We start from the raw sequence: 14,698 nt of genomic DNA on the forward strand, positions 1-14,698 counted from the left end.
GACAGGATCTCTCTGTATAGCTCTGGATGTCCTGGAACTCCCAAGTGCTGTCCAATACTTTTAAGAACGAGAATGTAACAAACATTGCAGCAACATCTGACAGGAGCATTTGTTGCCTTTTAAGAGAAACAGAGGAACCAAGTATGGATGTGAATTCAGACATGCAGCTCACAGTACAGCTGTGCATCGCTGGGTGGCTGTGCCCTAGAGGCGACCATGCAGGTGACATCAACTTGAAGAGGGTGTGAACCCCAGCAGCTGCTCAATGGGTTTAAACCGCCACTCATCAGCTTCCAGCTCTTCCACCAAACCAGCCAGTTTTTCCATCCGAGCAACCTGCTGATCTGTAAAGAGTTGAGAAGTGACAGAACACATAGGGCATTTCCCATGAGACTGTCACCAATCACCAACATGACAACTGGTCTTAATCTGTAGATGGACTTTCCACTTGTGATTTAGTAAAGGGGTCTTTTTTTAAGTAGGTCCTGAAGACTAATTTTTGAAAAAAACAAAAACAAACAAACAAAACCCAAACATTTCCACTATTCTCCATTCATCTGCATTACTTCTTCCCTTTGCTTGCAATTGTGCAGACTGAAACCAGGGTCAAGTGCCCCAACACCGAGCTGTGTCAGCTTCCATGTGCACTGCCCTTTTTGTGTGTGTGCACATGTACGAGCATGTATGTATCATACATATAGGTGTCTTCCTGAACCCATTCATTCTCATTGTTATTTTTTATTATTTATGTAATCCCCTGGAACAAATTATAGATAGTTGTGAGCCACCATGTAGGTGCTATAAATGAAACCCAGGTCTTCTAGAAGAACAGCTAGTGCTCTTAAATGCTGAGCCATCATTCCAGGCTCTATCTGAATGTTCTTTTTTCTCTTGCTGTGCTAATCCAGCCAAGTCTGTCATCCCTTTATCTCCCTTCAGACTCAGCCCTCTCCATAACCAAATCTCAAGAGGGCGCTTCCATATTCTTTTTTTTTTTTTCAGTCTGGAAAGCTGTTTGCTTGTTTGTGTATGTGTATTTTTTTCCGGAGACAGGGTTTCTCTGTGTAGCCTTGGCTGTCCTGGACTCGCTTTGTATACCAGGCCTCGTACTTAAAGAGAGCTGCCTGATTCTGCTTCCCTGAGTGTTGGGATTACAGGCATGTGCCGCCTCAGTGGCTTGGAAAGCTTTTTACATTAAAATAATTTTCAATACAATTATTAAGAAATACAGGTGACTCTCTTGAGAAGTCCACACCCATACTTGGGTATGTACTCTCCTATTTCTAAGGGTCTCTCTTTCTAGTGCACATGTACTACCATGTCCTTAAATCTACAGTAAAAACTTCCTTTCCCCACAAAAGGCAAGCAGGGTTTTATTGCTATAGCAAAATAGCTCCCTGTAGCAAGAGAGGCACTCGAAGCCAGTTGCCCTAAAATTTCTTAATAAATTCTCTTCTTCATTTAAAAAAGAGAGGGGCCGGAGAGATGGCTCAGAGCACTTTGTGCTCTTACAGAGGACCTGAGTTCAATTCCCAGCACCTATATCAGGTGGCTCACAATCACTTGCGACTCCAGCTCTAGGAGGATCTGACATCTCTAGGTTCTTGAGGCACCTGCTCTCACTTGTAAAAACCCACACACAGACTGCATACATACATGTATAATTAAAAAGAAGAAAAAAGAAGAGAGGGCGAGAGCATGAAAGAGACAGACAGAAGGACACACTCATGTAGAAGCAGTGAGGAAGGGGAGAGAGACAGACACAGATAAATACACACACACAGACAGACAGAGAAAGAGAGGAGGGATGGAGGGAGGGAGAGAGAGAGAGAGAGAGAGAGAGAGAATAAAAGAAGCAAGGAGTACTAGATCAAGCCTAGCACTTGAGAAGTGGAGGCAGGAAACTGGTCAGAGTTCCAGGCCAGCCTGGACTACATAGTTTCAGAATGAGAAAATAATAATAATAATAATAATAATAATAATAATAATAATAATAACAACAACAACAACAACAACAACACAGTTTTTACAGGCTGGGGATGAGCCCCAGTGCTAGAACATGCCATGCTCTTTGTTTGAGCCCTGGTACTGTAGAAATTAAAAGAAAAATTACCATCACCACACTCTCATATGTGCTAGACTTTAACAACTGGAGATGGACTTAGTGGTTCACGCGTATAACGCAAGTACTCAGGGGCTGCTGCACAAGGTCTTAGAGCCTGAAGCCAGCCATCACAAGACCATCTAAAAACAAAAATGCAACATAAACAGGTTATGCCACAAGGACTCTTCTTAGACGTTCTCATGGTGTCTCACAGGACGTATGGTCAGAAGGGGAAATGGTACCCTGATGCATAAAGGAGACTTGGTCACCCATGGCTCAGGGTTTAGAGGCTAAGGCTACAGTGTCTAGTGCTACAGACACTAGAGGAAGGTGCTGCATGAAGGGAAGTAGTAAAAGGTCACAGAAAGGAGAGGTAAAGGCAACAGGAGCAGGAAGCCGTGACTCACTCCCCTAGAGAACTGAACCTATCAAACCTCCAAGTAGATTTTCAAGCTGGACAAGATCTTAGCATGTTCTTCACTAGGAAGTCCTCTTTAAACCTTTCAGAATTTGTGTCCCTTGTGTCCCATGAATGTACAGGACAGAAGCTCACGTACTTACCGTGTTTCACCTGTTTAAGTGTGGATGCCACTTGATAACTGAACACTGATTCACAGAGGAACCTCTCAGAGCCATCTACAAGAGAAAAGGCACAGGTGTTATAGCTTTAACGGTTTCTAGAAAAGCACAGAGGCTGTCCATCCTTTCCCTGCCTCTACACTTGAGGCCTAAGGTGTTTCTGGTGTGAACAAGGAATAAGTGTTCCTTTAGAACACTGCTCTTATGTAAGAGCTACCTCTTCTATACCTAGAATATTAAAATAGTCTTTCTTGTTTGAGAATTCAAAAATAGTGTTTCGAAAACAAAAACAAGAAGCCAAAGCCTGATGACCTGGGCACCACTGCCCACTTCCTGACCTGCTCTTTTCTGTATAGCAGGCAAATGAGGGAGCTGGCACACCCAGCTTTGTGGTATTTGTGTGCCCTTACTTGTGACAGAACTCCAATCACTTTCATTCTAGAAGACAGAGCCATGAGAAAAATAACTGTTGACTTTTAGTATATAAAATTACACCATCAAGACCATCATGAAACCCTGCTGGGAAACTTCATTCTGTAAACACAAAATGCAACCTTGATTTTCCAAATGAACCAAGCACTGCAATTTAAATGGTGATAAGGGAATGGTGCAAGTTCAGAATTGGGCTCTGAGCTGGTGCTAACGACTGCCAACAAGAAGGTGGCTGGCTCAGTTACAATGCTCATTGGTGGAAAGGCTGATCCCGCAAAACACATCCCCAAAGACACAATTCATGCAGGAACATTCCATGTTTTAAAGGGCAGCAAACTCCCCAGGCCAAGTGTTTTATTGCCAAAATTCTCAAACAAATGGAAAGAGAAGACACAGGTGTCCTCTCAAGGTGGGAGTTCACACCAGCACTGCTAGATGTCAGTCCTTACTCATTAGTCATGGATTGCTGTGTCTTGGGTATTAAGTGACAGGGAGACACTAACATACTCCGGCCTCATGCTGAGTTTCAGGCAGCAAACCTTTCTTTACAAGTCCCGGTAATCAAAAGGAAAAATACAGATACTGACTCTGAGTGGTGTGAACAATAACAAAAAGGGCTTCCTGCTAATACTATCTTCAATTCAGTGCCAGAGAAAGAGAGCCAGGGATAGAAAGACAGATGTGTGTGTTTGTGTGTATGTGTTGATATATGTCACTCTTAGGATAAGTAGTCTATTAAGTTCAAGTCTTTTTTTCCACCCCTGGCTTTTCAATCTTGAGGTGGTGGAGGTCAAGCCTAGAACACTGCCATGCCAGGTATACCCCTTGCTTCTGACTGGAGTAAAGACAAGCTCATGATATCATCAAGTGTATCTAGGTAAGAGCAGACAGCAGTGGGAACTTCAATGCAATTTATTATGTTCTTGCATGTAAACACATTAGCATCCTTCTTAAAGAACTCAACTACAGCTCAGGGTTTACTTTGCAAAGAACAAAACAGAGAAGTAGAGCTGGCCCACCAAGTGGTTTGATCCTGAACTGCAGGAAGTGGGAATTATGGACTGGTAAGGATCAAGTAACGTCTGGGGAGGCTCTTGGAAGTGCTGCCTTCCATCCTCATGAAATCAATAAGATAAGGTGCTAAAGTTATCACACTGGCCTATCCTTCTTGGTAATGAATTCCAAAGAAAGACAGAAGCTCACCTTTCAAAAAGGTGTCTTGGTATCACTCTCCCACACTTGAGGCCTTAGCACGCATTCCTGAAGCTCTGCATTAACTACAAAACCCACTGCTTCTTAAACAACATCCTATCAGATGTAGCATCTACCAATCTAAAGGCTGGGATTTCTCCAGAGAGAATGACTCCAGAGAGAATGACCTGAGACAACATGTTTATAATCATCAAGACAGTCAGTAGTGTACCAGCTTTCCTCTTAAGGGACAAGCAAAGATTTTATGTGCTGAAAAAGTTCAGTAAACAGCCCCAATTTAACTCTATCACCAATTCCATTAAATCAATGCTAAGAAAATTCATTTAAAAGGTATTACTTCACAGTAGGAAATGAGACAATCTCAGGTGATTTATATATCAGTGACCTGTGAGGTCCCTAAAATAACAGCCACTTCTGGGCTGGAAGGTAGCCTGTAATTTGCTCGCTAATGACTGGCTGAGAACAATCTTAGCCAAGGACAGGAGACTGGTAAAGCTTGCTGTGTGCTGCTTTTAGCAGACAGCAGATGCACCAAGACGTTTCTCTGAGATTAGTGCAGGTTGCTGAAATTTATACCCTAGATTTGGGAGTAGGCAACATCAAGTTGAACCTGTTGGGATCATGACCTAACCTTGACTCCTAAATGCTTTTGTGCTTTCCTCTCAAAGGCAACCTTTGGAAAGTCTCGGTCTTTGCCCAGGTTGGCACGGAAGTCTCTATGTAGCCCAGGCTTTCATTGAACTCACAGCAATTCTCCTACCTCAGCCTCCTGGGTGCTAGGTTACTTGACTCTATCAACATGGTTTATTTCTATTTTCTTCTTCCATTACACTAATGGAAGAAAAATGGGAGCTGGGGATGTAGCTCAGCTGGCACTGTTGGGTTTGGTCCCCTACATGGAACAAACCAGAATAGTAGTATATGTCTGTAATCTCAGCACTTGGGAGAGAAAAGGAGGAGGATAAGGAGTTCATGGAGTTAGAGATCAGCCTAGACTACACAAGACTAAAAAAAATCTACAACGAAGAATAATTAAAATGCTTTGATGCACACATATTTATGTGCAACAGTACACACTGAACTCTGACATCACATTTAGGAGTGCTACATGGAATAAATTATCTGTAAGTACCATGTCGTTTCACATGAGAAACCTGAGCACCTGTTGATGTCTGTATCCATGGAGATGAGGCATGGGTGTGGAATAGAGGCGGTATAACACGGGAGGTGAAGCACAACCAAACCCCAGCAGATACTGTGGGGTACTGGTGGTCTTTTCATTTTCTTAAAATTGACATTTATTTATGGGTACTCATGGGGAAGTCAGAGAACAACTTTTGGAAGTCAGTCCTCTCCTTCCACCATGAGACCCAGGGATTAAAGTCAGGCTTGTTGGCAGGTACCTTTTACCAGCTGAGCCATCTCACCGGTCTCTCTTCTGTTTTCTCAATATTAAACAGTATGTCAGATACTTGATTTGGCAAAGTCAGTTGTTTTTCAGTCTGTCTTTAAGGGTAAGCAGCTTTTAAAATCACTGGAGACACTTGGACAAAAGAGGGCCACAACTGTGCACTGTGAAGGTAACTGTGCTAAATCCATGCTATATTAGAACTCACTCAATTCCTCAATGAGGTAATGAAAATGGCCAGATAGAAACCTGTTAGGACATTAGCTTAAGACTTATATGACTTGAAGCAGTGTTAAGCATGGATTCTCTTCTGCTCTATAAAGCTCATTAAGAGCTTGAGTGCCTTCAACTTGTCATTTGTTTTGTGGCAAACTTCCTTAACCACATCTCTGCTGCAGAAAGCTGAAGTTGTCATTTACTTTTAGTGCCAAATAGGGACACTACGTCCAGTCAGACTTGGTGATACCAACTTGGATAGTAACACAAATGGAGACAATAAAAAAGCAAGAGCAGAAGTATGCATGCCTGAGAGGCCACCTTCTATACCACACCTGGCCTGCTGCTTCCCTACCAATTAGATGCAAACCACCCCAGAGCCTTGTGTATTAAAGTCTGCCAGGCATGCAGCTGGGTCAAAGAGTGCTTGTCTAGAATGTATAAGGCCATTGGGTTCAATCCCCAACTCCACAAGAAAAAAGAATCAGTTATACTGTTTGTCATAGTTTAACTCAAAACTTTTTTTTTAATCTTTTAATGATATATTTTTAATGATATAAATACATAATGATCACCCCAAAAAAGCCAGCCTCCAAATATAGTTTGTATCTTTCTCAGAGACATCTCCTAATTAATTTAAAATATATTCATGCAAATACACAAGATTTAAAGCAAAAAAAGGGATCATTTTATAATTCAATACAAAAATGCTTGACTCAAGTGGATTTTGAGTCGTTGATGAGGTATGTGTTTTCTTTTTTTTGGTCAGTTTTTTAAAATATGAGAAGACTCCCTCATGAGAATGTCCTGGACATTGTCCTAGGCTAAATCAGGATCTCGAGGGCCCGAATGTGTCACATGCCCAGGCATGTGCATTTTATCTTTTTAAAAAAGAAAAAGGGTCTCTTTGTACAGTCCTGGTTGGCCTACATACAGTTCAGAGATCTGTCTGCCTAGCAAAACATGCTCATTTTAAATGTCTTCATGAGTTTTATGCTCCTACAATGAATTACCTGTCTAGCATAACATGAATCTGATGCATTCCAGTCATCAGTGGTGTTTCATGACTACTGCCTGTGACCTATTTCTGGCCAGCCAGTCTGCAAAGGTGTGATAAGATGGTGGCTGCAAATCTGTCTCTAGTGCTATAAAAACCATAGTGTCACACAGCGATGTGGGCCCTAACAGTCACCTTCACAGAGCTTTTATTTCCCCTTCAGGCCTCTCTGGTGGGGTTAATTTATCTGTAGACACTAAAAAAAGGAAATATATCAAACAGGTGTCAAAACAAGTCAAGTCAAGAGGTCAATAAGGTTCCTGGCTCCAATGCTAATTCTGGTCAGTTACTCAGAAGCTTTGGCTTAAAGAAATCCAGCCGGAATCTGAGTCCTGGCTTCTTTACATTGCACATGCACTGAAGGTCTAACGCTAATTACTCAGCAAATGCAGCATGAGATCACCTTCTAACATCTCTCCAGCTCCTTTAGGATAGGTGAACAGAGCTTTCCGTGGTGGGGCAAGGTCTGACACACTGAAACCAGATCCAGTGACAGAACTTCCACTGACCCCACCAGCTGAAGACGAGGATGAGGAGGCAGCCATTCCCTCCAGTAGAATTCTCTCTTCACTAGAGGAAAAAAAACAAAAAAACAAAAAACAAAAAAACAGCAATTGACAAGTTTATAAAAAACAGATCAACAATATTTCGTTTTAGCCCAGCAGGGCTAGTTTTTCCTATCCTCTATCCTTACACAGTCTTTTATAATGTTACCTGGGTTTTGAAGTAAAAACAGGTTTAATAGCTTGCAAACAGGCATGGTGGTGCACGCCTTTATTTCAAGCACTTGGGAGGCTGAAGCAGACAGATCTCTGAGTTTGAGGCCAGCCTGCCTGGTCTATAGAGCAAGTTCTAGGACTGCCAAGGCTACAGAGAAACCCTGGCTGGAGGAAAAAAAAAAAGGCTTCCTCTTTAAAGACTCCTACTTTCCCCTATTAGCAAACTGTGCCATTTGAGATTGAATGTGGCTAATTTATAAGTTATGAAGGTAGTGCCAAGGCAGAAATGGACCAAGGATAAAATAATACTGCTCCACAGGATAGTTTGTCTTGGGTACATTTCTCACCAAATCATACCAAGAAGTTCAGTTATCAAGTTTTCCAAGTAGAAGTTCAGAATAACACTGTGTTCTCTTCCCAAGGAAGGGAGATCAGTTAGGAAATATGTTTTGGCACTTTCATTAAGAGATTGTTAAAACCTTTTCATCTACATGTAATGCCTAAATCTAACACTTGATGGCACCCAAAAACTGGAACAAAATAATTCAGGAATTAATCTCAGAAACCATGGCTGTTTATGAATTCAGCATCTGTGGGCATTCTGTGTCATATCAGAAAACCCAGACTGAATACATGATGTCCCACAAAACTTTAGAACAAGATATGGCCTCAAAAGCATAGGAAGATTATAAAGTGAATGATTTAAAAATGTTTAGTACCATGATTATGCAATCTAGAACACTGTTACCATGGAAATGTTCTGACAATCTAGGTCTGTCCAATATGGCTCTGTCCAACATGAGCCTCAGGTTGTGCCTGTTAATGTAACTGAGGAGCTACATATCTCCATTTTTTAAATGTTAAATAATATTTCAACAAAAGTGGTTAGTAGTTTCTCTCTGGATAAAGATTCTAGTATTTAAGTAAACAAATGGCTTTACATGGGGAGTAGTGGAGTACACTGATATGTTCCTGTTACAGAGGAGGCTAAGGTAGAGGATTGTGAAGCCTGGACTACATAGCCAAGAGTGTGTTTCAATAACAAGAGACACTGGATAATTTTTATATTACATAGATTTTAGCATTTTAAAAAAATGGCTACTTACTTATTTATCTATTTATAGAGAAGGTCTTTTTTCTCTTTTTTTGAGACAGAATTTCTGTGTGTACTCTTTGCTGTTCTACACAGAGGTATGTCTGCCTCTATCTCCCCCAGTGCTAAGATTACAGGCGTGTGCCACCGCACACGAGGCTAGAGGATTTGCTAGCCTGGAACTTACATACCTTGGCCCAGCCTTAATGAAACTCATGGCAACCTACACTGTGTCAGCTTCCCAAGTGTTAGGATTACAGCCATGTGCCACCACGTGTGGATTAAAAATGATCTTTAAAACAAACTCTCCAGGGCTGAGGATGCTGTCCAGTTAGCAGTGCTTGCCTAGTATATGGGAAACCCTGGGTTCAGTTTATAGCACAACATAAACAAGGCATGGTGGTACAGAAGTAAAATTCTGGCACCTGGAAGGCAGAGATGGGAGAATCAGAAGCTCACTGTCATTTTTGGTTATATATCAAGTTCATGGCCAGGCTGAGATACACAGAATCCCTAAAAAACCCAAAACCAACATCAGCAAAACCCATGACTCCCCTCTCATGGTCAGGAAGAATTTTGCTGAATAGTTTTTACTTATTTTCCCTCTAGAAAAAGTTAAAGGTTTGGAAGAGCGCAAGTTTTGAGCATTTCATGCTCTAGTTTCAATTGTAAATGATTGAAAAAAATTTAAAACAGAAAATACTAGAGAATGCTATGTTACTATAAATCCTTTATGTCCAGAGCATCTAGTGTCCTTCTAAGGAAAATGACATGATGTTTGAGATGGTGGCTGCTGTGTCCTAACTATGTGGCAGTGACATGTAGTTGCCAGAGAAGCAGAGCCTGGTATCTAGTTCCATCATGTGGTTGGTCATAGATTGTACTGATGAACAGTGATGTAGGGAAAGGAAATGGTAAGGCTGTTATCAGACTATCAGCTTGTTATAAATGCAAATTAAAAAGCTATTAAAAACAAAGACACCATGCAATTTGTAGGCAAATGGATGGAACTAGAAAATATCATCCTGAGTGAGGTGGTTACCTTCATTCAGACCCAGAAAGAGACATATGGTATGTACTCATTTATAAGTACATATTAGCCATAAAGTACAGGAAAACCATGCTACAATCCACAAACCCAAAGCAGCCAGGGAGGGCCCAAAGGAAGATGCTCGAACCTCACTAAGAAGGGGAAGTAAAATAGACATCCGAAGTAGATAGAAAGAGGGAATGGGTGTAAGAGGGGGTGGAGAGGGTAATGGTAACTGGAAATCAGGTATGGGGAATGGGAATGGGGGGTGAGAGAAGACCAGGAGAGAGAACGGGAATCGGTGTATGTGCCCTGTCTCTCTGGGAGGAGAAGCTCCTGGGAATCTATGAGGGTGACCCTAGCTGAGACTTCTAGCAGTGGTGAATATGGAGCCTGAAGTTACCAGTGGAGGGAGGGAGACACCAAACCACCCATAAAACCTTAGACTTGCCTATTAGAAGTGTAGGGATAAAGATGGAACAGAGATTGAGGGAATGGCAAACCAATGACTAGCCCAACTTGAGACCTACCCTATGAAAAAGAGCTAACCTCTGACATTATTAATGATACTCTGCTATGCTTGCAGACAGAAGCCTAGCATAACTGTTTCCTGAGATGCTTCTGCCAGCAGCTAATGGAGATAGATGCAGAGATCCACAGCTAAACAATAGGCTGAGCTCTCGGCATAGGAGGAAGGATAGAGGGATCCTGGAGAGGTCAAGAACACCATAAGAAGACCTACAGAGTAAACTAACCTGGGCCCATGGTGGCTCAGAGACTGAACCACCAAGCTGGACCTAGACCCTCTACACACATGTAGCAGAAGTGCAGCTTGGTCATCATGTGGGTCCCTACTAATGGGAGTAGGGGCTGTCTCTGACTCTGTTGCTTGCTCTTGGATCCCTTTCCTCTAGCTGGGCTGCCTTTTCTAGCCTCAGTGGGAGAGGATGCACTTAGTCCAGCTGCAACTTGAGGTACACGGGTGGGTTGGTACCCCTTGGGGGACTCCCCTTCTCTGAGGAGAGGGGGTGAGGGGGTGATAAGGGTAGGACTTGGAGGAGTGAGGGGGCTAGGGTCAGGCTGTAAATGGATTAAATAAATAAATAAATAAATAAATAAATAAATAAACAAATGGGAAAACTTATACTAAAAAATGTGGTAACACATAGATTAATATGAATGGGTTAACATAGATGATAAGATCTAGTTGTTAAAACAGGCCTAAGGCTATTATAAATAAAAAGAAATGCAAAGTAAATAATGATCTTGTTCCTTTTTTTTTTTTTTTTTTTGAAACAATCTCACTGTGTAGTCCTGGTTGTCAGGATGGCTTCAAATTCAGAGTTCCATCCGCATCTTAGTGCTGGTATAAAAAGTGTGGCCATCCATGCCCAGCTCATTGATAATGCTCTTAATTTTGCTTTTAGGTTACTTTCAGAATTGACTTGTATTCATTAAGGAAAGTAATTTTTCATGTGGAATTTAAGACTGCTCCTTTGTACCACAATGACTAGGAATGTAGCCTGGTAAAGTTTAAATTTTCCTTAAAAAGACTTAAGTATTAATGAATGGTGTCCAAGTCACTAAGCTATCCCTGGTGGGATTCAAATGAAGCATACAGACCACTTAGCCTCTCTCTGGAGAGCAGCTCTGGCTTTACTTCCCCCCAGTTCAGAGCAGAACCCACTAGGAACTGTTTATTCTTCTCAACTAAGACTTTAAATTCTGATCTTCTCAACTTCCACCCTGGTAATATTCTGTTTAGTTGCTAATGCTTTGTATTTTGTATTTTGAGATCAGCCGCTCCACAGAGCACCCAAGTGCCTGCCAGTTAGCTTCAAAGGCTAGCCATAGTGACTATTCTAAGCTGAAGGTCATCAAAGGAAAGTCCTTTCATCCTATTTTCTTCCTAATTCTCAGAACAAAAGCTCCATATACAAAACAGTCCGGGTGGAAAACAATGCAGAACCAGCACAAGGTTCACTTAAAATCAGCTGTCTTCTGCGGAGATGGAGAGACACACTTGTGAGACGCCCGGTTCTAAAGATTTGTTTAAGGTTTGTTTCTTTCTTTTCTTTCTGGTGCTGGAAATGAAAACCAGGCCCTGTGTCTGTTAAGCACATGTTCCACCCTGAGCTATACCTCAGTCTCTAGGTTTTGGATGTCACCATTAAGGGGTAAACAGAACAACAAAGCCTAGATTATAAATGTTGAGCTTAGGGTTAACTAAGCAGCCACATACTTAAACATGTTCAGAGGATGCTTCTGTAGTTCACAGGGAGCCCTGATTTCCTAAAGGTCAGTTAATTCTTGAAGCAATGTCTTATTTTTTTAATTTTTATTTTTTTTAAAAGAGTTATTTATTTATTATGTATACAATGTTCTGTCTGCCTGTAGACCTGCATGCCAGAAGAGGGCATCACTTTTCATTATAGATGGTTGTGAGCCCATCATGTGATTGCTGGGAATTGAACTCAGGACCTCTCGAAGAGCAGCCAGTGCTCTTAACCTCTGAGCCATCTCTCCAACCCTGCAATGTCTTGTTGATGTGCTGCTGCTGCTGTGCCTGGCTGGTTAGCACAGTGATTAAGGACTACGGTGGAGTGTTGAAGAGTTGGCTCAGAGGTTAAGAGTGTTTGCTGTTCTTGCAGAGGACTGGAGTTAGGTTCCCAATACCCATGTTTGGTGGCTCATATATACCTGCAACTCCAGCTGTGGAGTACCTGCTGCCCTCTTCTGACCTCTTGCTCTCTCACTCTCTCACATACACATACAAATAAGTAAACTTTAAGAACTGACTACTATTAAAAACAAAAAACCAAAAACCTGCTTGCCTGGGTCTGTATTCTGGCTTTGCTATGTGACTGGACAAATCAGTTAACTTTTCTGTTCCTTGGATGCCTCACCTATAAAATGGAATCAATAACAGTATCTACCTTACAGAAGTGTTATGAAGATTAAATACAGGCTTAGCAACTAGAATAGCTGCAGGCTTAGAAAACACTACTTCTTAGACCAAAAACAAATCAGTAATAGATACTGGCTCTTGATTTATTTATTTTTTTTTTTTTTAGGGCTCTTGCCTTATAGCCCAGGGTGGTCTTCAATTCCAGATTCTCTTGGTTTGGCCTACTATTACAGATATGCATTACCACACCCAGATTTCCCTATGCAGATCCAGTTTTTTTTTCATACTTATTATGTTCCAACACATACAGAAGGTTCAAATTCTCTTTGAAACAGCTATGTTAAACTTCTGGAAGGGTCTGCTCAGGATGCAGACAGTATTATCTATTAAATACTTTACACATTCTAACACTGGGCTACATCCTCAGTCAGTACATTCACTTTTGTTTATGATCTTATTAAGAATCCTGCATTGGGGCTGGGGAGATGGCTCAATGGATGAAGTGCTTGCTCTGGAGGAGTTGGGGATCCTTTGAATTCACTTAAAAGCTTTGAAGGTATGGCAGCTGCCTGTAAATCCCAGCACTTGGGAAGGAACACTAAGTGATTCCCATAGCAAGATGGTTAGCTAGGTTAGCAGCAATGGACCATTCTGAGCTCAGAGAAGGTATGAAAAGCTATGAAGACAGCAGACATGGCTTCACGCCTCCACATGCATGGGAACTCACACATGTAAAAATCTAACCTGCGATCTTGGATCTAGCGATATACAGTTCAGTGGTTGAACATTTGCCTCAGCATGTGTGAGGCAGTGAAAAGAATCCTGTGATTTTGGAAAGCAAAAGACAAATTACCTTTGTATGCCTGAGGCACCGTATAAAACCCTTACCGCAGTGTTTCCTGGGTGAATGATTTATACATAGAACAAGAGCTGGCAGCTCAGCTTAGACTTCCGGGGTCAGGCACGGTTGGAGTCATGAAGGTCAGTCCGTTCTACCTTCTTTTCTTATAGTTTGAAGTACACAATTCTGCCTTCTAGGAGACTACCAAGCCCATAGGAGGCACTCAGTAAAAATTTCCTAAATGCTGCTGATGAAGTTTCGGCTGAAGTCAGCAGAAACGCTCATCGAAGAAATAATGGTATTTGTTGGACACGGTAGGGCTTGGTTAAATACTTACTTTGTGTACGACAGAGATGACCTTGTACTCATAAATTACTTTCCGCTTATTTCTTAAAACAAAACAAAAAAAGAGATCCTTCGTAAAATAAATCTCAGAACAAACCAGACGCTTAAGTCGATTTGGAGCCTGTGCGGAGGCTAATTATGACAACCGTTGGGTTCTACCAACAATGATTCCAGTGCGTTCCACCTGAACAAACGGATCACCATACAAACCAAATTGATGCAGCAGCTCTCTCTCTGGGGGGAAATGAAGAAAGGTGCTGGAAATGGGAAGTGCAGCACACAAGTCCTAGCCACGCTAACTCCACCCAAGGCACGCTCCCCCCACAGCAATTCGTGAGGAAGCCAAGGATCGCGGCCGCTCCACTGCGCAGGCGCCAATCCTCCGCCCGCACGTTCAATCGGAAGAAATCGCCTTTGCACACGCCCCGCGCGGGAGAGCCTCCAGGGTCTCTTTCCACCTTCTCAGTCTTGGCAGGTAGGATCGTAAAGGCCAACACCTCACCGAAGGTTCTGGAAGCCTGGGCTACTTACCTCAGTAGCTTGTGCACTCTGACCGACGGCCCCGCCCCCTGATCGAGCAGCACGGCCTCGTTCACTACGCGGTAGACAGCGGCCTGCGCGCGCCCACCTGGGCTATGGGATTTTTATGTCAGCGTGCGCCGGCTCCTGTGGCTGTGCGTTTATAGGGCAGCGCCAGCACGCATGCGTGGAGTGGGCGTGACCGGAGTTGAACCAGCGCGAGCTCTCCGAGAAC

General features: G+C 42.4%; 2 protein-coding genes across 6 annotated transcripts in view; one reads left to right on the forward strand and one right to left on the reverse strand.

Annotated features, from left to right (window-relative positions):
• Window positions 1-14,647, reverse strand: Anapc16 (anaphase promoting complex subunit 16). Its single transcript, XM_055614486.1, has 4 exons — window positions 14,476-14,647; window positions 7,412-7,578; window positions 2,666-2,740; window positions 1-344 (listed from the first exon to the last, which is right to left on the reverse strand). The coding sequence occupies exons 2-4, from the start codon at window positions 7,551-7,553 to the stop codon at window positions 229-231; spliced, it is 333 nt and encodes a 110-aa protein (XP_055470461.1). The 5' UTR covers window positions 7,554-7,578; window positions 14,476-14,647; the 3' UTR covers window positions 1-228.
• The window catches only part of Ascc1 (activating signal cointegrator 1 complex subunit 1), a 92,137-nt gene continuing 91,186 nt past the window's right edge, over window positions 13,748-14,698 (forward strand). For 2 of the 5 annotated variants that reach the window (XM_055614457.1, XM_055614459.1), the window contains exon 1: window positions 13,749-14,419. The gene's annotated coding sequence lies outside the window, so the exon portion shown is untranslated. Of the gene's footprint in view, window positions 14,420-14,698 lie in introns of all 5 variants that reach the window. The other 3 variants (XM_055614466.1, XM_055614450.1, XM_055614475.1) reach the window with 3 other exon arrangements.

This window comes from Psammomys obesus, unplaced genomic scaffold (assembly GCF_907164565.1).
Source record: "Psammomys obesus unplaced genomic scaffold, mPsaObe1.curated_primary_1811, whole genome shotgun sequence".
Lineage (NCBI taxonomy): Eukaryota > Metazoa > Chordata > Mammalia > Rodentia > Muridae > Psammomys > Psammomys obesus.

Excerpts from the sequence above, each read along its gene's own strand:
- Anapc16 (XM_055614486.1), bottom strand. The coding sequence starts at position 7,553 with ATGGCTGCCTCCTCATCCTCGTCTTCAGCTGGTGGGGTCAGTGGAAGT. Across the intron at positions 2,741-7,411 it reads AGCTGGAGAGATGTTAGAAG|ATGGCTCTGAGAGGTTCCTC; the intron begins GTGATCTCATGC and ends TTTCTCTTGTAG. Across the intron at positions 345-2,665 it reads ACTTAAACAGGTGAAACACG|ATCAGCAGGTTGCTCGGATG; the intron begins GTAAGTACGTGA and ends AACTCTTTACAG.